We start from the raw sequence: 21329 nt of genomic DNA on the forward strand, positions 1-21329 counted from the left end.
ATGATCTCAAGATAGCTGGGACCATAGTCACCAAGAAAACAATTGGTAACACACTTGGCCGTAAAGGACTGAAATCCTGCAGCGCCTGCAAGATCCCCCTGCTCAAGAAAGCCCATGTACAGGTCCATCTGAAGTTTGCCAATGAACATCTGAGTGATTCAGAGAAGAACTGGGTGAAAGTGTTGTGGTCAGATGAGACCAAAATCAAGCTCTTTGGCATCAACTCAAGTTGCCATGTTTGGAAGAAGAGAAATGTTGCCTATGACCCCAAGAACACCATCCTCGCCATCAAATGCTTTGGGGGTGTTTTTTCTGCTAAAGTGACAGGACAATTTCACCGCATCAAAGAGATGATGGACAGGGCCATGTACCATCAAATCTTGGGTGAGAACCTCCTTCCCTCAGCCAGGGCATTGAAAATAGGTCATGGATGGGTATTCCAGCATGGCAACGACTCAAAACACACAGCCAAGGCAACAAAGGAGCGACTCAAGAAGAAGCACAGTAAGGTCCTGGAGTGGCCTAGTCAGTCTCCAGACCTTAATCCCATAGAAAATTTGTGAAAGGAGCTGAAGGTTCGAGCTGCCAAACGTCAGCCTCAAAACCTAAAATGACTTGGAGAGGAGTGGGACAAAATCCCTCCGGAGATGTATGCAAGCCTAGTGGCCAACTACAAGAAATGTTTGACCTCTGAGATTGCCAACAAGTACTAAATCATGTTTTGCAAAGGGGTCAAATACTTACTTCATTCATTAAACTGAAAATCCATTTATAACTTTTTTGAAATGCGTTTTTTTTGGATTTTTTGGTTATTCCGTCTCTCGCTATTAAAATAAACCTACCATTAAAATTATAGACTGATCATTTCTTTGTCAGTGGGCAAATATACAAAATCAGCAGGGGATCAAATAATTTTCCCTCACTGTACAGTATGTAACAGGATGAATTGGAAGTGAAGAGAATATTTAGTCATGGGCTTAATGCAATATGTAAACTAAAACATGGTTTATTGAATAAGCCTAATACCCATTAGAATTAGGAAAATATCATAGTTTAGTATGAAACAAATAAGGTAAAGGTAAAGGTTTCCCCACACATGCGTGCTAGTCGTTTCTGACTCTAGGGGCCGGTGCTCATCTCCATTTCAAAGCTGAAGAGCCAGCATTTGTCCGAGGACGTCTCCGTGGTCATGTGGCTGGCATGACTAGACGCCAAAGGTGCACGGAACGCTGTTACCTTCCCACCGGAGTGGTCCCTATTTTTCTACTTACATTTTTACGTGCTTTCGAACTGCTAGGTTGGCAGAAGCTGGGACGAGAATTGGAAGTGAGTATATTTAGTCATGGGCTTAATGCAATATGTAAACTAAAACATGGTTTATTGAATAAGCCTAATACCCATTAGAATTAAGAAAATATCATAGTTTAGCATGAAACAAATAAGACAGCATTAATAATACCCATATTATTATTAGTATTTGAAATAATACCCAAGTCAAATACAGATACTGTATTACAGGAAGTTTTAAAATCACGAATAGATAAACATTTCCAATCTAGTTATAATAGATAGGAATGGCATGTTTTCAAAATCTTCAAAGTTTTTCAAAAACCAGACAATCTTATTTGATATGTTTATATTAAATGAAATCGCTAAAAATTATATTACTGTTTTTGTCTTCTCAATGGCTAGTAGAGGAATCAAAATAGCCCACAAAGTCTAGTTTTATATTAACACAAGCAGAACTTTAGAGGTAAAGTCTGGTTATCTGTCTCAATGCATCACAAATCGTTTGGCAAGGAGTAATTGAAGGAGGCGGTGGTGAGACCCCCTCCTCAAGAAGCCTGCCCTGGACCCGGCTGTTTTAAATAACTATCGTCCGGTCTCCAACCTTCGCTTTTTGGCGAAGGTTGTTGAGAGTGTGGTGGCGCATCAGCTTCCTCTGTTCCTGGAGGAAACTGATTATCTTGACCCGTACCAATCGGGTTTCAGGCCCGGGTACAGCACGGAGACGGCATTGGTTGCACTGGTGAATGATCTCTGGCAGGCTCGGGACAGGGGATGTTCCTCTGTCCTAGTCCTTTTAGACCTCTCAGTGGCTTTCGATACCATCGACCATGGTATCCTACTGCGGCGTCTCAGGGGGTTGGGAGTGGGAGGCACTATTTTACAGTGGTTCTCCTCCTACCTCTCGGGCCGCTCGCAGTCGGTGTTGACAGGAGGGCAGAGGTCCGCCCCGAGGCCTCTCATTTGTGGAGTCCCTCAGGGGTCGGTTCTCTCTCCCCTCCTGTTCAACATCTACATGAAACCGCTGGGCGAGCTCATTCATGGTTTCGGGGTGGGGTATCATCAGTACGCTGATGATACCCAACTTTTTCTTTCCACCCCGAACCAACCCAGTGATGCACTCGATGTGATGTCCCATTGCCTGGAGGCAGTCCGGGTTTGGATGGGGAGAAACAGGCTTCGTCTCAATCCTGCCAAGACTGAGTGGCTGTGCATACCAGCATCTTGGGTTAACCAGGTCGTTCCACCATTAATGATGGGGGGTGAGGTGTTACCCCCTGTCGATAGGGCTCGCAACCTGGGTGTCCGCTTGGATTCACGGCTCAATTTTGAAGACCATATAGGAGCCGTGACCAGGGGGGCTTTTGCCCAGCTTTGTCTGGTGCGCCAGTTGCGGCCCTATCTGGACCGAGATGCCCTATGCACAGTCACCCATGTGTTCGTGATCTCCTGGCTAGACTACTGCAACGCTCTCTACATGGGGCTGCCCTTGAGAACCACTCGGAAGCTTCAACTGGTGCAGAATGCAGCTGCGCGAGTTGTTATGGGAGTTTCCCGATACTCCCGTGTAACACCTCTTCTCCGTGAGCTGCATTGGCTTCCGGTTGCCCTCCGGGTGAAATTCAAGGTGCTGGTAATGACCTATAAAGCTCTAAATGGCTTGGGTCCGGATTATCTAAGGGAACACCTGCTGCCGGCATCAACTTCCCATCGTCCTGTGCGCTCCCACAGGGAGGGCCTTCTCAGGGTACCGCTAGTTAAGGAATGCCGGCGGGTTATTCCCAGGGGAAGGGCGTTCTCTGTGGGCGCGCCGGCCCTATGGAACCAACTTCCCACGGAACTCAGGACTGCCCCCGACCTTCGCTCATTTTGCCGGGACTTGAAAACCTGGTTCTTCGAGCTGTTTGGCCCAGACTGAGGGGTTTTAATTAATTTATTTATTGGGTTTTAGTTTCAGGGACTGTAATTTAATCATAGTTTTAACTGATTTTAATTTTGTATGTTATGTATTTTAATTCTCCCTGTAAACCGCCCTGAGTCCTACGGGAATAGGGTGCTATATAAATTTAAATAATAAATAAATAAATAAATAATTGATTATAACCCAATATGAAGAGGACTAACAGCTACCAGTAGCTTAGAGAAATTATTACTATTTCCTAGGTTTCACAACTGACCCAACTGTTCACCTCCAATCTCTCATTCCCAGTTATGCTGTTAGAAGAAATACCATAACATGATTACCTATCCTATTGCACACATATTACCAATCGTTGATTTATAACAGGGGTGTCAAACTCAATTTCATTGAGGGCCGCATCAGCATTGCGGTTGCCCTCAGGGGGCTGGGTGGTATGGCCAGGGTGGGCGTGGCCTACTGGGTGGGCGTGGCTAGAGTGCATATGGCCTACTGGGTGGGCGTGGCCAGCTCTACATCGTTCGCATCAAGGGTGCCTATGGGGGCCTGGGCAGGAGTGGGACAGATCTGAGGGTCTCTGGAAGAAGGAGGGTCTCTGGGCCAGGGCCAAGGCAGTGGGGGCCGTTCCCTCACTGTTTCCAGGATGGCTTCACGGGCCACATGAAACCACTTCGCGGGCCAGATCCGGCCCCCGGGCCTTGTGTTTGACATGTCTGATTTATAACATATGCAAGATATAATGGGACTTTACAGTTGTGATTACAAGTAGTAGAAAAAATGAGAAACAGCTGGAACCTGTAGTGCATGAAAAAAATACTTCTAAGAATACTACATCATGTAAGGGTTATTGTGTGTTTCAACTCAATTATGAAACATCCAATCATTTTTTTAATAAAAGTTTTGTTAATTTTTTAAAATTACAGTCTTTACTGCTTAGTAAACAACATGTTGTCTGCGTTCAAATATTTAACATTAACTTCTTCACTATGAATCTGTTCAACACTACGCAATCCAGTATTTTTCCCCTGATCCTCCTTTCTTCTCTATATTTTTTCCATTTTCCCCTTATTACACCATTACAGTTTTTGGTACTGTTAATCTATACAGAGTTAAATAAAAACATCATCATATTTTACTAATATCATACAAGTAACAATAATATCAATTCATAAATCAATAGTGTCAATTCACTAATCAATGTCCTGTTTTTCATGTTCTTGTTAAGGTTTGATTTCCCATCAGTATTTGAAATATCTATCAGTTATGATTTTCTCAATATTAATTACATTTAGATAACTAAAACCTTTATTCAAATCAATCATCTTATCTTCATATTTCCCGTATCAGAAAAAAGAAAAAAAGCTATCTTAATTCTAAATCATATCTTTCATTATAAAAGCCTAATTTTATCTAAGGATCATCCATTCTCTTAATCTTATTCAGACAAGTATTTAAACATATAATGCCATCTCTAAAAGGTCAAATCTTCTGTTTTTTAAGTCTGACTTTTGCTTGCTTCCTTTGCCAAGTTGCTTTCCAAGCCAGGGCAATTAGATCGCCCAGGAATTTTCTTTCTATTCTTGTAAAAATTACTTGGCATGAGGAAGACAATTTAGGTAGGGTATTTTTTGGGGAGGAAATTCCATCCATTTATATTTCTTAAGTGACTCCCAGTTTCTTTCTCCCTCCATTTCTCTTTTCATTCCCTGTCTCCCAAGTTGTGACTTTTCCCTTAACAACTCTATATTCTCTTTTTTAAAATATTCTTCCTTGCCATCATATATATTTTGCAGACATAAGGGTTAAAAGATCTTTTGCATTTTTATTGTTATAGCTAAGTCTTGCTGTATTTTGTTTGTATATAGTCATTTATATTTCCCTTCTTTTGTCTCTTCCATCTCTAAATCCACTTCCTCTATTTCATCTTCTGATTTCTGGATTTTTTGTTCATATTTTGTAGTCGTTATCTGGGAGATTTCTAGCTGTAGGTTTAATATGGAGATTTGCTCATTTATATTGTCTAAATTGTTTTTAGTCTCATTATGATTTCTTTTTATGTCCTCTTTGCATTCAACAATTATTTGGTGAATCAGTTGTAGCATAGAGTACATTTCTTTCTGAAAGGTGTTTGTTTTTTCTTGAGGCATCATTCCTGGAGATCCTATAATATCACCAGACTCAGTAAGAGTAGATCAAAGTTTCCTCTAGTTTTCTGGTCTTTATATGTATCCTTTATAATCCAATGGATTCCAAAGTATAGGTTCAGTCCTGAAAGCAATATGTTATAGTAATCCTTTGTCTCAAATATCCAAAAATTGTCCATCAGACAATGTTGTAATCCACAATGTTCAAAGTGTTCCAAATGTTCAAAATCTCTAAAAACAGCTCAAAAGTCTCTCCCAGCCAGGCATAGTCCAAGGTCAATTTTTTTTCTCTCCCACTAGCTCTTGAATTTAAAAGTGCAAGCTCAGTAGGTATTTATTATCCCAAAAGGTCAGGGTGATAAACTTGTGTAGGGACCTCAGTTAAGCCACCCAAGAAAGCAGAACTCCAGGATGCTGAAGGGCTCGCCACCAGCGGTAAAAGTCCCGGCGTCTTCCCTTGCCTCCACTTAGCTGCAGCACACATGGGGTAGCTCGCTACATAATTTTCTATGTCCTTTTTCAAGGAAAGCCACCAAAATTGCCTTTTAAGTAGATGTAGAGTTTTGATGAATCCAAAATGTCCCACAATCTTTGAATCATGCCGAACTTGCGTTATTCTCAGTCTTAAGGATGCTGGCATGTATAGTTTCTCCCCAACCCAGGCCAGGTCGTCTTTGATTAAACATAGGTTCTTATGACTCCAAAACCACTCATCAGTCTCTAGTGCTTTTTTGAAATCCTGGCACGTTGTTAGGTCTATTGGCATCATGGCCTTGCTTTGTGCTCAGCTAGTGACAGGCACTGCAAATTGTTTAGGAGGCATAAATGGCTCAACTACTCACGATTTAACACTGTTATATTGCGGCATTCTAGATAGGGTATCTGCCGGGAAGTTCCTCTCCCCCAGGGAGGTAATGGATTGTAAAGTTAAATTGGTGGAAATGCTGAGACCACCGTGCTTGTTTAGGGGACAACTTCCTAGGGGTTTTCATCGCCTTCAGGTTCTTATAATCAGTCCACACTTGGAACGGTATTTTGCTCCCCTCTAGGAAATGTCTCCAGGTTAGAAGGGCCAATCGCACAGCATAGCCTTCCTTCTCCCAGGCCGCCCACCGCTGTTCTGTTTCAGACAGTTTTTAGAAGTATAAGCACAGCGTTACAGCTGGCCTTCCTCGTTCCTCTGGAGCAGGACTGCTCCTACGGCCACATCACTAGTATCAGCTTTAAAATTGGCTGCACAGAGAAAAGTCTCTTTAACTTTTTGAATGCAGCTTGACACCACACCCCACCCCGTCCCCGTCCATTTCAGCGGCTGGCTGGGTTTCTGTTTGTCTACTCCCTTAGTCTTTAATAGATTTGTGATGGGGAGTGCGATTTGCACAAATGAGGGAATGAACTGCCGGTAAAAGTTCGCAGCGCCTAAAAAACTTTGTAATTGCTTTCTGGTACAAGGAAGAGCCCACTCGTCACCCTTACTGGAGATGCAGTAGCCCAAATAGTCAATAGGATCTTTATGGAATTCACATTTGGAAAGTTTGGCATACAGCTTAGCAGAGCAGAGCTTATTCAGTACCGCTCTAATTAATTTAATGTGTTCTACCTTGTTTTCAGTTTAGATTAGGATGTCATCGAGGTAAACTAAAACCCCTTTGTAGAGGTGCTCACACAGAACCTAATTAATTGCATAAACACAGCAGAGGCCCCTTGCAGTCCAAAAGGTAGCACTTTAAACTGGAAACAACCCATGGGGCAATTAAAGGCAGTCTTCCATTCCTCCTCCTCCTGTATTCTTATGCGATAATACCCATCCTGCAAATCCAGCTTGGAGAAAATTTTTCCTTTTGACAGGTGTGCTAACATGTCCTTCATGAGGGGGAGAGGGTACAGGTTCTCCATGCATACAGCATTCAGGCCTCTATAATATACACAGAGATGAAGTGACCCATCCTTCTTTTCTCTGAATAGCACGGGGACTACCACCTGGGTTTTTGCAGGCTGGATGAAACCCCGTGCTAAGTTCTTTTCAATGATCTTACAAAGTTCATTCAGTTCTCTTGGAGTCATGGAGTACATCTTTGGTTTTGGAAGCTTTGCCACGGGATAATTTCAATTGCCCAGTCTGTGGGCCGGTGGGGCAGAAGCTCATCCGCCCTCTGTTCGCTGAACATTTTGGCCAGGTCTTGGTATTCCAGTGGCAGACTCTGCAATTCCTGTTCGCTGAGGGCGGAGGCTAATTTGCTACATAGTCCATGCCTCCTGCCTTTTCCTTTGGATAGGGGAGAGGCTCTCTTCTCCAGGAATTTCAAGTGCCCTTCTCTCCAATCCACTATGTCAAATTTCACCCCCAACGGAATTAGCTTCACCTCTGCTGGTTGGGGTATGGCCCCTCTGGGCCTTTGGGGCGGTCTGGTCTGGAGTGCCACTGCTGAAGGGGGGGGCGCTGCTGCCTCAGACACCATTAGTTTCTTCACTCGCTTTCTCCTCCGAGTCTGATGGCTCCTTCAGCTGGGCTTTTAGTTCCTCAAAGGATTCTCACACATATTCCATCATGTGCTTTAAGATGGCTTTCATCATCTCAGAATTCAGATCTACCAGTCCCTTTTCAGGAGGGGCAGGCTCTGGAGCTTTCTTCTTTACCTTCTTCTTTCCTCCACCTCATGTGAGAGTTTCTTTCTCAGCCTTTCCTTCCCAGTCCTCTTTCTTTCCAACCCGGAGTGATCACCTGGCTCAGCCACCTTCTGCCAAGGGTTCAACCATTCACAGGTCCCTGGATGTTCCTTCCCCGGGGTCTGCCAGGACAATATCTCCTCTCCAGCTTTCCAGTTTACCCTCTTCCATTTCGCCGGAAGGGGCATGTCAGTTGCGACCCAACTTGGTAGGGCAGCTGCCTCTCCGGGTTGGGCACTATGCAGATCTTGCCTTATGTAAGGACCTACCTTAGCTAAGCCACCCAAGAAAGCAGAACTCTTGAAACAGGCATTGTCTCAAAAGAAACTTTTATTAGGTACTAGTGATAGCAAGGCAAGATCTGAGAGAAAATCCCATGAAACAATATATTAAAAGTAACATTTAATACTCCTCCCCCGAGTCCCAGTGTTCATTTGAATCCCAACCAATCCACAGGTGGCATCGTGTTTTGGTAACCAGTCTTTTTAGCAGGCTCAAAATCTTTCTCACTTTCAATTTCTTCTGGCTCCAAGGGCAAATCATCTCTCAGATAAGGGTGAGACATTCCATCCTCTGGGGGCAGGGCATCATAGCAGACAGTGCAAATCATTCCCAAAAGCTTCCCACCCCCCAACAGAATGGCAGGCCACAAAAAGCTACAGAAAATAAAATAACATGACAAGACAATTTCTTTGGGGACATGGCAGTATGCCAAAATATTTTCCTTTATTGCCAGCTGTTCACTCAAGCATCCAGGAAGCAAATTATGGTGCTATACACAAATCCACCACTAGATTTCATTCAAAATCCATTTTCCACTCTTAAAACAAAGGATTGATTTCTTATATTTCGCTTCAATATTTTTTTTCAAAGAGAAAATCTTAAGTTATCTCAGTTCTCAAATTTATCAAAACTGTAGCTTTATGTTACTTCCACATCAGTATTGTATGTTTCTGTCCCCCATAAAATTAAAATGCCGCTTCTGTTTACATTTGGACGTTTTTAGCTTCTTGGGAGCCTTTCCCAGGAAGTTCAGTTGTAAAACAGTAAACAAAAGATCAATATTCTCACCCAGTTCCAAACATGCTGTTTACAATATATTAAGTAGTGCTTTTCCCTTCTTCGGTTGTCAGCAGCTAATGGCTAGCCACAGGTATGTAGCCGGTCTTTCCCCTGCCGGTTTGGAGGGCTTTCCTTGGATCGAACGGAAAGACCGCCATCTCTCCATGATCAACCCCTCCTCTTCATTGCCTCTTTGGAGCAATTGAAGGCAGAAACCTGCCTTCCTGCGTCCCGTCCCACCATGACGTAAACCGGAAGTGAAAACATCCAATCATTTTCATTTATGATCCTTTCTTAGGGTTGTAGAGTTGCTTTTCATTTAATTTAAATTTCATTTACACGAACAGTATATTTTACAGAAAGTTTCAGCTGCGTATGTTTGCCATTCCAAATACATAAGAATATATTTTATCTTATATTGTCAAAAAGTGCCAAAAAGTTTAAGAAAGTTATGGAGGTATGGTCTTTTGTAAAAAGCATGTAAATTATTCCAAGGTTGCATATTTTAAATACTCATGGGTGCTTTGCATAAGGCATCAATTCAGTGATCAACCCCCCCTCACCCCAAACAACGGAGTTTTTTTACTCCCATGAAGATTCAAATGCAAACAGTATCCTATTATGCAAGCCATCAGTGTAGCACACTAAGGTGAACTATTTGACTAGCAAGTGGAAGACAAATTATCTAAAGAATGTTATTGTGATGTGAATATAGGACAACTAATTTTTATTAGGTATATTAAGCCACTAGCTGCTCATTCATAATTTGTGCTTCTACTGTATGTAATTTTTCAAATGGCCATCCCTACATACACTGTAAAATATTTAAAGCTAAGAGATGGACTTTGCATTGTGGAGTTAATCTATATTGAGTTAATGAGCCTCCTGGCAGATGATCCTATACACATAGCCCATTATCTTCATCTGCCTTGCTTCCAATGTATGAAGTTGTTGGGAACTGTCATAAAGCCGCTTCATCTCAGGTCATTTTATAATTTTCTTCTTAATCCTTGTAGATAGAGACTTAACAAGTGGATGTTAAGCATTATATCCAAGGTTACCAATTGTTGGATTCATTTTGTGAGATCTAAGATATCAAAGCATTTTGAAACCAAGAGGCCACTGTTCTCTTGCGATTTTATATAACGTCTTGAATGTCATTCTCCCAACAGGCTTGTTGCATTTTGGATCCACACATCAGTGATATTTCTTGTTGCCTTTTCATTCACGAGATTAAACTGGCACAGTAGTTCAGGCAAATTTTTTCTTTGTAGCTGTGAATCTCTCCATATACTAAAATATTAAAAAAAAGTTTTGTTGATAAACATACCACATCAATTAAGTTCTAATCAAGTTCTAGATATTTCACAAAGAATTTATTTCTAGTTTCATGATTTCCTATTTTTTTCTGTTTAGTACATAATCCATTTCTACTGACTAGTTGCAATTTTAATGTCTTTCCTTTCCAAAATCTCCCGCTGTTGGACAAGAGGTTCATAGCTAGTCTGATATAGTGTTCAATCAATACAAGGGGGCACATGTTTTAATAATATAACTTGCCACTAATGTCCATTGTAGTTAACTTTAAAATTGCAGTCTTTTAAAACATACCGTATTTTTCGGACCATAAGACGCACCTGACCATAAGACGTACCCAGTTTTTAGAGCAGGCAAACAAGAAAAAAAAAAATTCTGAACCAAATAGTACCGGTATACTAAAACAGGGCTTTTCAACTTTTTCATCCGTTGTACCACTTTTAGGACAAGGCAATGTCCAAGTACCACCAGTCGCCCAGCAAGGTGTCAAAAACTTGACCCCCCACCAAAAAAGGAAAAAAAATGATAAAGTACAGGTAGTCCTTGACTTACAATGATTCACTTAGTGACTGTTCAAAGTTACAACGGCACTGAAAAAAGTGACTTATGACCATTTTTCACACTTATGACTGTTGCAGCATCCCCAGGGTCATGTGATTTACATTCGGATGCTTGGCAATCAATTCATATTTATGATGGTCACATTGTTCCAGGGTCATGTGATCGCCTTTTGCAACCTTCTGAGAAGCAAAGTTAGTGGGGAAACCAGATTCACTTAACAATCATGTTACTAATTTAATTTCTCTCTCTCCTTCTCTTTCTCTCCCTCTCTCCCCCTCCCTCTTTCTTTCTCTCCTCTCTCTCTCTTTCTCTCCATCTCCCTCTTTCTCTCCCTATTTTTCTCTTTCCCTCTATCTCTCCCTTTCTCTCTCCCTCTATTTCCCTCCCTTTCTTTCTCCTTCTCTCTCCCTCTTTCTCTCCCTATTTTTCTCTTTCCCTCTATTTCTCCCTTTCTCTCTCTCCCTCTATTTCCCTCCCTCTTTCTTTCTCCTTCTCTCTCTCCCTCCCTCTCCCATTGTCCCTTCCTTCCTTCCTTCCTTCCTTCCTTCCTTCCTTCCTTCCTTCCTTCCTTCCTTCCTTCCTTCCTTCCTTCCCTCTTTGTCCTTCCCTCTCTGCATTAGAGCAGTACCCGCGGAGGCGGCCCTGCGGCCCGGCTTTCTCTTGCAGAAAGCAAGCTGAAACAGAGCGAGGGAGATTGCCAGAAATGCGAATCGGCCGATCTTGCGCTCCTGCAAACTCCCTCGCTCGGTTTCAGCTTCCCTTGCTACAAGAGAAAGCAGGCTGAAACGAGGGAGATTGCAGCAGCACGAGATCAGCCGATTTGCATTCCTGGCAATCTCCCTTACTCCGTTTCAGCCTGCTTTCTCTTGTAGCAAGGGAAGCTGAAACTGAGCGAGGCAGATTGCAGGAGCGTGAGATCGGCGTTTCTCAGCACGTGCCGATTCGTGCTCCACTTGCAGAGGTTGGGGCTGGCCATATGGATCACCTTCGGACCATAAGACGCACCCTCGTTTCCCCCCCACTTTTGGGAAAGAAAGTGCATCTTATGGTCCGAAAAATACGGTAGTTATATAGATTTCAACAAGCAAAAACAGAAATCAGACTAGAATAGTATTTCATGCTTCCTTCTTTCTCAGTTTTTAATGTTCCACAAATATATCTAGTGCCTCGCACTTGAGGACTAACAGTTCCCAGAATAGCATAGGGCAGCACAGATAGTTACGGCTGAAAGGAGTCCAGGAAGGTTTTTTTGATGAATACCAAACAAGAACATACTGCATAGGTTTTGCTGAATTTGATCCAAAGAGGTTTAATAGGAGTGCAAGTTTTAATTGACAATAGAGCTTTATATAAAAGCCTGTAAGTGGCAACATCTATTTAACCTTGATTGATTGTAAAAAAAAAGGAGGACCAGGCCTGACTAGTTGTAAGCTACGTTGGAAGGTCAAAGAAACATCTGAGAAAAGGGCAAAAACAAACCACAATTGTCAAGAAGCCTATATGGGAAAGTCTATGTGGTCAACAACAAAGCTAGTGGAGGTGACAGTATTCCAGCTGAGCTATTCAAAATCTTAAAAGACGATGCAGTAAAAGTGCTACACTCAATTTGCCAGCAAATTTGGAAAACTCAACAGTGGCCACAGGATTGGAAAAGATCAGTTTACATTCCAATTCCAAAGAAAGGCAGTGCCAAAGAATGTTCAAACTATCGCACCATTGCATTCATTTCACATGCTAGTAAACTTATGCTTAAAATCCTACAAGCTAGACTCCAGCAGTATGTGGATTGAGAACTACCAGAAATACAGGCAGGATTTCGAAGAGGCAGAGGAACTAGAGATCAAATTGCCAACATACGCTGGATTATGGAAAAAGCTAGACAGTTCCAGAAAAACATCTACTTCTGCTTCATTGATTATGCTAAAGCCTTTGATTGTGTGGATCATAACAAACTGTGGCAAGTTCTTAAAGAGATGGGCGTACCAGACCATCTTATTTGTCTCCTGAGAAACCTATATGTGGGCCAAGAAGCAACAGTGGACACGGAACCACTGATTGGTTCAAAATTGGGAAAGGAGTCCGGCAAGGCTGTATACTGTCGCCCTGCCTATTTAACTTATATGCAGAGCACATCATGAGAAAGGCAGGACTAGATGAATCAAAAGTTGGAATTAAGATTGCCGGAAGAAATATCAACAACCTAAGATATGCAGATGATACCACTCCAATGGCAGAAAGTGAAGAAGAACTAAAGAGCCTCTTGTTGCGGGTGAAGAAGGAGAGTGCAAAAGTTGGGTTGAAACTTAACATTAAGAAAACTAAGATCATGGCATCCGGCCCTCTCAATTCCTGGCAAATAGATGGGGAAGAAATGGAGTTAGTGACAGATTTTATTTTCCTGGGCTCCAAGATCACTGCAGATGGAGATTGTAGCCAAGAAATTAAAAGACGCTTGCTCCTCGGGAGGAAAGCCATGACAAATCTAGACAGCACACTAAAAAGCAGAGACATCACCCTGTCAACAAAAGTGCATATAGTCAAGGCTATGGTCTTCCCAGTTGCAATGTATGGCAGTGAAAGTTGGACCATAAGAAAGGCCGAGCGCCAAAGAATTGAGGCTTTTGAGCTATGGTGCTGCAGAAGACTCCTGCGAGTCCCTTGGACTGCAAGGCGATCAAACCGGTCGATCCTAGAGATCAACCTTGACTGCTCTTTAGAAGGCCAGATCCTGGAAGTACTCACTGGAGAAGAGCCTAATGCTGGGAAAGTTTGAGGGCAAGAGAAGAAGGGGACGACAGAGAATGAGGTGGCTGGATGGAGTCACTGAAGCAGTAGGTGTGAGCTTAAATGGACTCCAGAAGATGGTAGAGGACAGGAAGGCCTGGAGGAACATTGTCCATAGGGTCGCGATGGGTCGGACACGACTTTGCAGCTAACATGTGGTCAAAAGGGACGTGGTGGCTCAGTGGGTTAGGACACTGAGCTTGTTGATCAGAAGGTCGGCAGTTTGGCGGGTCGAATCCCCAGTGCCACGTAACAGAGTGAGTGCCTGTTACTTGTCCCAGCTTCTGTCAATCTAGCAGTTCGAAAGCACGTAAAAATGCAAGTAGAAAAATAGGGACCACTACGGTGGGAAGGTAACAGCGTTCTGTGCGCCTTTGGCGTCTAGTCATGCCGGCCACATGACCACGGAGACATCCTCGGACAAGGGCTGGCTCTTTGGCTTTGAAACAGAGATGAGTACCAGCCCCTAGAGTTGGAAACGACTAGCATGCATGTGTGGGGGAACCTTTACCTTTACCTTTTTATGTGGTCAAAAGAAGTGAAGTTCAGTTTGAGGGAATCTTTTGATAGGCGTGATGCTTATAAAATGCCACCTCTCATACAAAGATTTTAATAATACTGCTGTGATACTCATAACTAAATATAAAACTAAATAACCATTTTGACAAATTTGAAAGGCACAGGGGTTTAGTGCAATAAGCCAGAGAATATTTTTGAAATACTCATACAACTTTGATATATTAATCTATTAATTAGGAAAATGTTGTAACTATTTTTCAAAACTTAAAAAGATGAATCAGGAGTTCAAGCTTAAAGTGGCTATAAAAATTGCTATCTAGACATTTTCTTTCTGATTTCATTTAACATCTGATGTCATTTGAACACTACCCTACCCAAATATATGGTAAAATGTTACTGATTAATTACTCGAAAAGAGAAATACATATATAGGATTTTCCAACAAACCTTGTCATATCCATCCAATTCTCGGAGTTTCTTGATCTCAAAAAGATTTCCCTCTACAGCAAGTAGAGAGATTTGAGAATCACTAAGAATACTCTGAGGAAGTACACTTAATTCTAGACAGTTTTCTTCAAGGCGCAGAACTTTGAGACGTGGACAACGAGAGATCTGGGAGGAGATCTGGGAAATCTGTTATATGCCCAAAGAAGTAAAAGAAAAATAAAAGGTTACAATGATCATAGTGTGTCTCCACCAGGGCTTTTTTTGTCATAGATCATGGCATCCGGAGTTCCAGCACCTTTTTTGGATGGAACCTTGTAGGGTAGGTAAGGCAGGTTGTATGACGTGTAAGTTCCGGCACCTTTTTCTTTTACAAAAAAAGCACTGGTCTCCACAATTAGAAAAATTAAATAAGAAAACAAAAAAGTATTACTCATATTTCTAAAAAATGGTCCTATACTGATTGACTACATGTGAACTGGGCTTGTTTTGCTATAACTAATCAAGCCACCATGACAATAGGACTGCTGAAAATTCCTACTATAATTTCAGCACAATGCATAGTTACAATTGCAGACTGTCTCCACTTAATTACACATTTAAAAGGTAATTGCATTATTTTCACAGAAGGGATGAATCTATCAACTTGGATCAATATAGTTTATATTTTGTCCATCGATGTTAACATCAGTTTAGAATGTTAAGATTTGATTTTATTAATAAAACAATTTTGACATTTTATTAAACGTCCCTAAAAAAGAATCTGTTAGTAATTTTATCATTTCAGCTCACACAAAATGTAGTTTCACGCACGCCATTCTCACATGAGGCCAACATGGGCGCACTTTGTCAGCAGTGGAAGATGGAAAAGTTCATCTAGGTGTGGCAAAGCTTGTGAAGTGCAGGACAGCAAGGATGACTAGGGCTTTGCAGTGTGAAACTGGAGTGTGCCTGACCACCATATGGGACTTGAGAAAGAACTATTTCATGGTGCTGGGGCTGAAGTAAAGGCTTGGGGTGGCTGATTGAAGGCCCCAGGCCCCTATTTCAGCACCAGCACCAGCAGCACTGCCAGCATCACCAGGCAGAGCCGCAGTGCAGGGAAGCCAAGGAGAGAGATGGGGAAGATAGGTGGGTGGATATAGTGCCAGAGGAGGCAGTCCCTTACCTTACTCAGGCTTAAAGCTGGGAGGGAGAGATGGCTTGGATCAAGATGGGTCCTCTCCTAACAACTACTAGTGGGATTTGGTTAACAACAATGGGGACTGCCATAGGTGCCATTGCTAAGTGAAGGCACTTTATAACGTCGACTTTATGACTACATTGTTTAGCAAATTTCAGGCCTAATTACTACTGTTAACTAAGGACTACCTTTCATGCCAACCCCCACACACACACACCTCTTGTCAAATTTGGCTTATAGCACTAAGTATATCTTCATTTCATAGTATTTATGACACCACATAACAATGCTCAACTACAAAAATATACTTCCAGACCTGATTCTGATTTAAGTTAAGTTCAATGGCCTGTAGCTCTCCTATTGTATCTGGAATACTCTGGATCTGATTTCTTGAAAGATCCACCACATCTATATGAGGAAGACTGCATAGCTGAACAGGTATAGTTTGAAGCTTGTTTCCGGAAAGGCTCAGAGTCTTTAGTGCTGCAAGTTGTCCAAAGCTGCTAGGTAAACGTGTCAACTGGTTATTGTTCAGATGTAGAATTTCCAGCTTTTTCAGCTTGCAGAGATCCTCAGGTAATACAGCTAGCAATAAATTTTAAATAGAATTAAATCACGCTGCTAAGAAAAAAGAACAATTATTAAAATGTCAAGACTGAATATTTTATTTTGCTATATAATGCTCCTTAGAATAAACATTCGTAATATAACAGAATGTTCTTTTGTAATATATAATATATATCAGATATAATTTATTTATTCTACTTATATACTGCCAAATTGCCTGCATTAATATACAGGCTCCACTTTTCATCAGAACTCTTGCAGTTGAGAAGATGTGGGAAAAGAACAACAGAGCAATTAATAAAAATTATTCAAGCTGACCAAGTCCCTATTCCATAAAAATCAAAATAATTTTGATTACCTTAGCAGTCAGTAATGCATTACCTTAGTAACAAGTAACTGCAGTTACAAATAAATCTTTGTTAGTGCTGAAACATTATTTAATATGCAAAATATAGCAAGCTAAAAATACTTAAGTAAACATACTCAGTCTGTTGTGATTTAAAGCAAGACTTTTCAATACAGAAAACTTTCCTATAAAAGGTGGGAGTGATTCAAGCTTATTGTTGGACAAATCTATTGTTCTGAGATTACTTGCCAACTTCTGCAGATCTTCAGGAAACTGAAAAAAGAATTCAGATATTGATGAAATTATTCCAAGCATTAAAAACTTCAACAAATATACAGAATCAGAAAGATTTGTAATAAAATTTATGTTTTGTAATCCTACATACCCAAAATAGTGAAAGATTGGAAAGGGATTGGGAAATCTGTCCAAAATCAATTAACCATAATTGGAAGAAACAAAACTCAATGCAATAGAATATTTCATATTATGCAAAATCAAAATAAATAAAACATAATATGAACTGCCATAGCTCCTTAATCGATATAACAGCTCATTAAGTCATATTTCTTTTTAAAAATTAAATGCAAGTCAGAGAGCTTTAGTAAAACTGTGCAGAACTGAAATTTTTAAATACGGTCAACAGGGGTAAGCTTCCATTAAATGTTCTATCTCTTGAAATCCAAACTGATTTCTATAATATAGAATAGTATCAACATTTCTATAGAACATATTCAACATTTTTATTAGAAGTATGCAGAATATATTGCATTCAGATTGAATGCATTCAGAAATATTCCAACATTAAATGCTCCATTTTGAGACAAACATTTTGTTTCAGGATTAAAACACCTTTATTAAATTAAAAAAAACCAAACTTGGTAATATCAAGCTGAAAATAAAATACTTTAATTTTAAACTATACTTATTGGATTTCCAATAAGACCAGAATAGCCTACTCCAAGCTTGAAATGGTCCAAAATGTAAAGTCTAAAATAGCCAAATTCAGTCCATAAATATGGTGATCAAAAAGACAATATTCTGAATTTCAAAGCAAGACATAATTTTGTCTTTCTAGCATTTTATGGAGTAAATGAAAACGGCTTTTTGTGCTATATGACATTTACCTCAGAAAGGCCTTTTCCAGTTAGTTGGAATACTCCTGTTTTTTGGGCTGTCTCCAAATGTGCTTTTAAGGCACTGTTTCCCATCTTTGTTCTTGTCTTTGCAACTGGCAGCAGATGTGTAGTGGAGTCCCTCTCAGTAACACTACATTAGGCAACATGAAATTACTTTCTATTAAAAAGTAAATTGAGAATATATTAAATAAAGATGTGTCCATATGATTTTCTTCTCAATATTCTCACCTCTATGGTAAATTGGGGCCCAGTCTTCCATGCCACTGGCTCAAGTAAATGTAAGTTACTCAAATCATCAGCATTGCATAAAATTAATCTTAACACAACATTCACTAGTAATAAGATAGAAATATATGAAAATGTTGCTATAAAACAGAAAAGATGGAAGTGATAATTGAAAACATTGCATTAAACTCATGCTAACCTGAAAACAAGACCTGCTGAAAAGTATTTGTTTTCAGTGAACATGTTTATGCTTATACATTCAGAAAGATTAATTCCCAACTACTGAAAAAGTAGATACATTATATAATAGTAACTAAACAGATAGTTATTATAGTATTAGAATCCACTGCAATTTATTAACCTCCACTTCAGAGATTCAGCATATTTTCAAACATACACACATAAAACTGAATTTAAAAAAATTAAAAAATTAAAACTACAGGCAAGCCTTCTTGGTAATGGCTCCACGTCTCCACTGCTTACACCCAAGAAGTAAGTCCTTGGGTTTCTAAATAGCTATAAAGAGTTTGTTGGGAAAACATATTTAGGGATGGAGAGGTTTGGCCTATGCAATTGTTACGGTAAGTTGGTTAAGGCTTTGATGTGACTAATGCTTTTAACCCTATAGATCTTGTAAGCCATTTACAGCCTATAGGAATTTAGCAGCATAGAACCCTTGGCAAATATAGTAGTAGCTTGGTACTCAACTGCTTTGAAACTCATTGAATTTGATACTCAACTCATTTGATGCGAAAATTTGTCCCAGTACTCATTGTTCGTTTATCAACACACAAGCTAGAATTCATTGATGTAGATTGCCTTGTGACTCACTACATCAAGGGTAGGCAACCTTGGCTCTTTTATGACTTGTGGACTTCAACTCCCAGAATTCCTGAGCCAGCATGGCTGGCTCAGTAATTCTGGGAGTTGAAGTCCACGAGTCATAAGAGCCAAGGCTGCCTACCCCTGCACTACATTATTACTTATGGAAAAAAGTGTTTGGTATTTATTGTTTTTGGTACTCATCGCACCTCCTGGAACCAATTAATGAGTACCGAGGTATCACTGTAAATAAATCCATGTGATACAAGACTCCACACAGTTATAGCTTCCATTGAGCTGTGCTTTCCTTTGACCACATATGAATACAATTGCACAGCTTTCTCTAACATAGCTTTCTCTAGTGTTGCAGTCACAAGATTTGTTTCGTATAAAATCAACAGGCTTTCTAAATATTTTCCTCTTGAAGTCAGAGTTTTCTATTCTAAAACACTTGTATAGGAGCTCTTAGCATATGCTCACATCCACTATCCTCACAAGTATTCTAAAATAAAGGCTGGCAATACAATATTGCTTCATTAGTGTGGCTTTGATCCCCTTTCCTATAATGGGTGATGAGTAAAAAAGTATCCAGTCTTACATAAAAAGGATATTGGAATTCATTCCATTAACACTAATCCAAAAGTAACAAGGTACACACTGATTCTAATTTTGCCTTCCTTAGCATGGGCTGATTAATTACTGTTTTCAGTGACAAACCAGCAGTACACGGCGAGTTTGACACCGGTGCTGTAGAGATTATACATTAAGTTCATGTATTCATTCAACTAACGCTATGCAGCCTTTATTGTTAATAATAGCAATACATTTTTTCTCCCCACACTGGCTTATTGAGAAAACTTTGTTCATCTAACAATGTTTTTAGACAGTACAGGTAGTCCTCGACTTACAACAATTAAACCCAAAATTACCATTGCTAAACAAGACAGTTGTTAAAAGAGTTGCCCAGTTGTTAACAATGCAGTTGTTAAGTTAGTAACATGGTTAAGTGAATCTCTTCCTCATTGGCTTTGCTTGTCGCAAGGTCACAACAGGTGATCACATGATCCCAGGTCTCTGCAAGTATCATAAATACATGCCAGTTGCCAAGCGCCCAAATTTTGATCACATGACTGTAGGGATGCTGCAATAGTCATGTGAAAGCCAGTCATCAGTCACTTTTTTCAGTGCCAATTGTAATTTTGAATAGTCATAAACAAATGGTTGTAAATCGAGGACTATCTGTATTATTCAATTTCCCTTTCACTGGCTTTTGTACTAGCTGTTCATTTTCCTTTACTTGGAACTGTAAAAACTGTGTAAGGAGAAGGGTGGGAAGGTGGAGTCAGACTTAACTCTGAAAATTTGGGATAACTCAGTTTTGACCATCAAGGGCCTGCTACAAATTATATTTAGGAGAACATTTACTTCCTCTTACAGATAAGGACAAAATTAAGCAGGACAACCCACGATGTCATCTTTGTCTCCCACCAAAAGACACAGGCAGGCAGCATAAGGGAGGGGCAGCATCAACCCAATTACTAAACTTCGCAGGAAAAATTACGCCTCCTTTGAAGTAAGCCACACTCCAATCACTCTAATCCAGGGGTAGGCAACCTCGGCTCTTTTATGACTCATGGACTTCAACTCCCAGAATTCCTGAGCCAGCATAGCTGGCTCAGGAATTCTGGGAGTTGAAGTCCATGAATCATAAAAGAGCCGAGGTTACCTACCCCTGCTCTAATCCCACGCACGCTAATTCGGATGACAAACTGGATCCAGTTAACTGCAGTTTACTAAACAGGTCACACTGCATGAACACAAACCAAGCACACCATGGTTTAGCGCGATACGAAAGCCAAATCTCAAAAGGGATGAAACTTTCCAGGATGGTACGTTACGGCTTTCAAAAAACTGCATGACAATTTAGACCGATCTTCCTCCCCTCCCTTCCTCCATAAACCACCAGACCAAAAGTTTCTTCTTCGCTGCCATCCAATGATCGTCCCGATTTTTATGCCTGCACTTTCTAGCGGAGTTGATCTTGACCTACCAACTTCAGCCTCTCTTGCTTCGACTCCAACGCCCTCAGTTGATCCCCGAGGGAAAGTAACCAAGAGAGATCCCGAAAAGGAGGACCGGATTACCTTCGTCCCTTTACTAGCCGGCACAGCCTCGCATCCTAGCAACAAGTATACGCAGCGCGATGAGAAACAGCAGCCAGGCGAGTTTAGTCGTCCGCGAAGGAGCCAAACACCCGGATGACAGCCAGGCTAGCCTCTAATGGCGTGGCTCTCCGCTCGAAAAATTATTTGAGAATCTCGGGGATGGGAGGATTACCCAGAGTACC

At 40.8% G+C, this 21329-nt stretch overlaps 1 protein-coding gene across 4 annotated transcripts; it reads right to left on the reverse strand.

Moving 5' to 3' along the window:
• Nucleotides 1–8334: 8334 nt before the first annotated feature.
• LRRC57 (leucine rich repeat containing 57) lies at nucleotides 8335–21289 on the reverse strand. 4 transcript variants are annotated; one of them, XM_083372152.1, is made up of 6 exons: nucleotides 21127–21289; nucleotides 17924–18065; nucleotides 16937–17072; nucleotides 16203–16471; nucleotides 14707–14892; nucleotides 8335–10371 (listed from the first exon to the last, which is right to left on the reverse strand). In XM_083372152.1, the coding sequence occupies exons 2-6, from the start codon at nucleotides 18005–18007 to the stop codon at nucleotides 10330–10332; spliced, it is 717 nt and encodes a 238-aa protein (XP_083228278.1). In that variant the 5' UTR covers nucleotides 18008–18065; nucleotides 21127–21289; the 3' UTR covers nucleotides 8335–10329. The 4 variants fall into 4 exon arrangements, with proteins under 4 accessions (XP_083228278.1, XP_083228277.1, XP_083228279.1 ...); XM_083372151.1 differs by having other exon boundaries at nucleotides 17924–18092; nucleotides 21127–21277; XM_083372153.1 differs by lacking the exon at nucleotides 21127–21289 and adding an exon at nucleotides 18164–18200 and having other exon boundaries at nucleotides 17924–18092.
• Between the last annotated feature and the right edge of the window lie 40 nt (nucleotides 21290–21329).

The sequence above is a fragment of the Vipera ursinii genome (genome assembly GCF_947247035.1).
Source record: "Vipera ursinii genome assembly, chromosome: 1".
Taxonomy (NCBI): Eukaryota; Metazoa; Chordata; class Lepidosauria; order Squamata; family Viperidae; genus Vipera; species Vipera ursinii.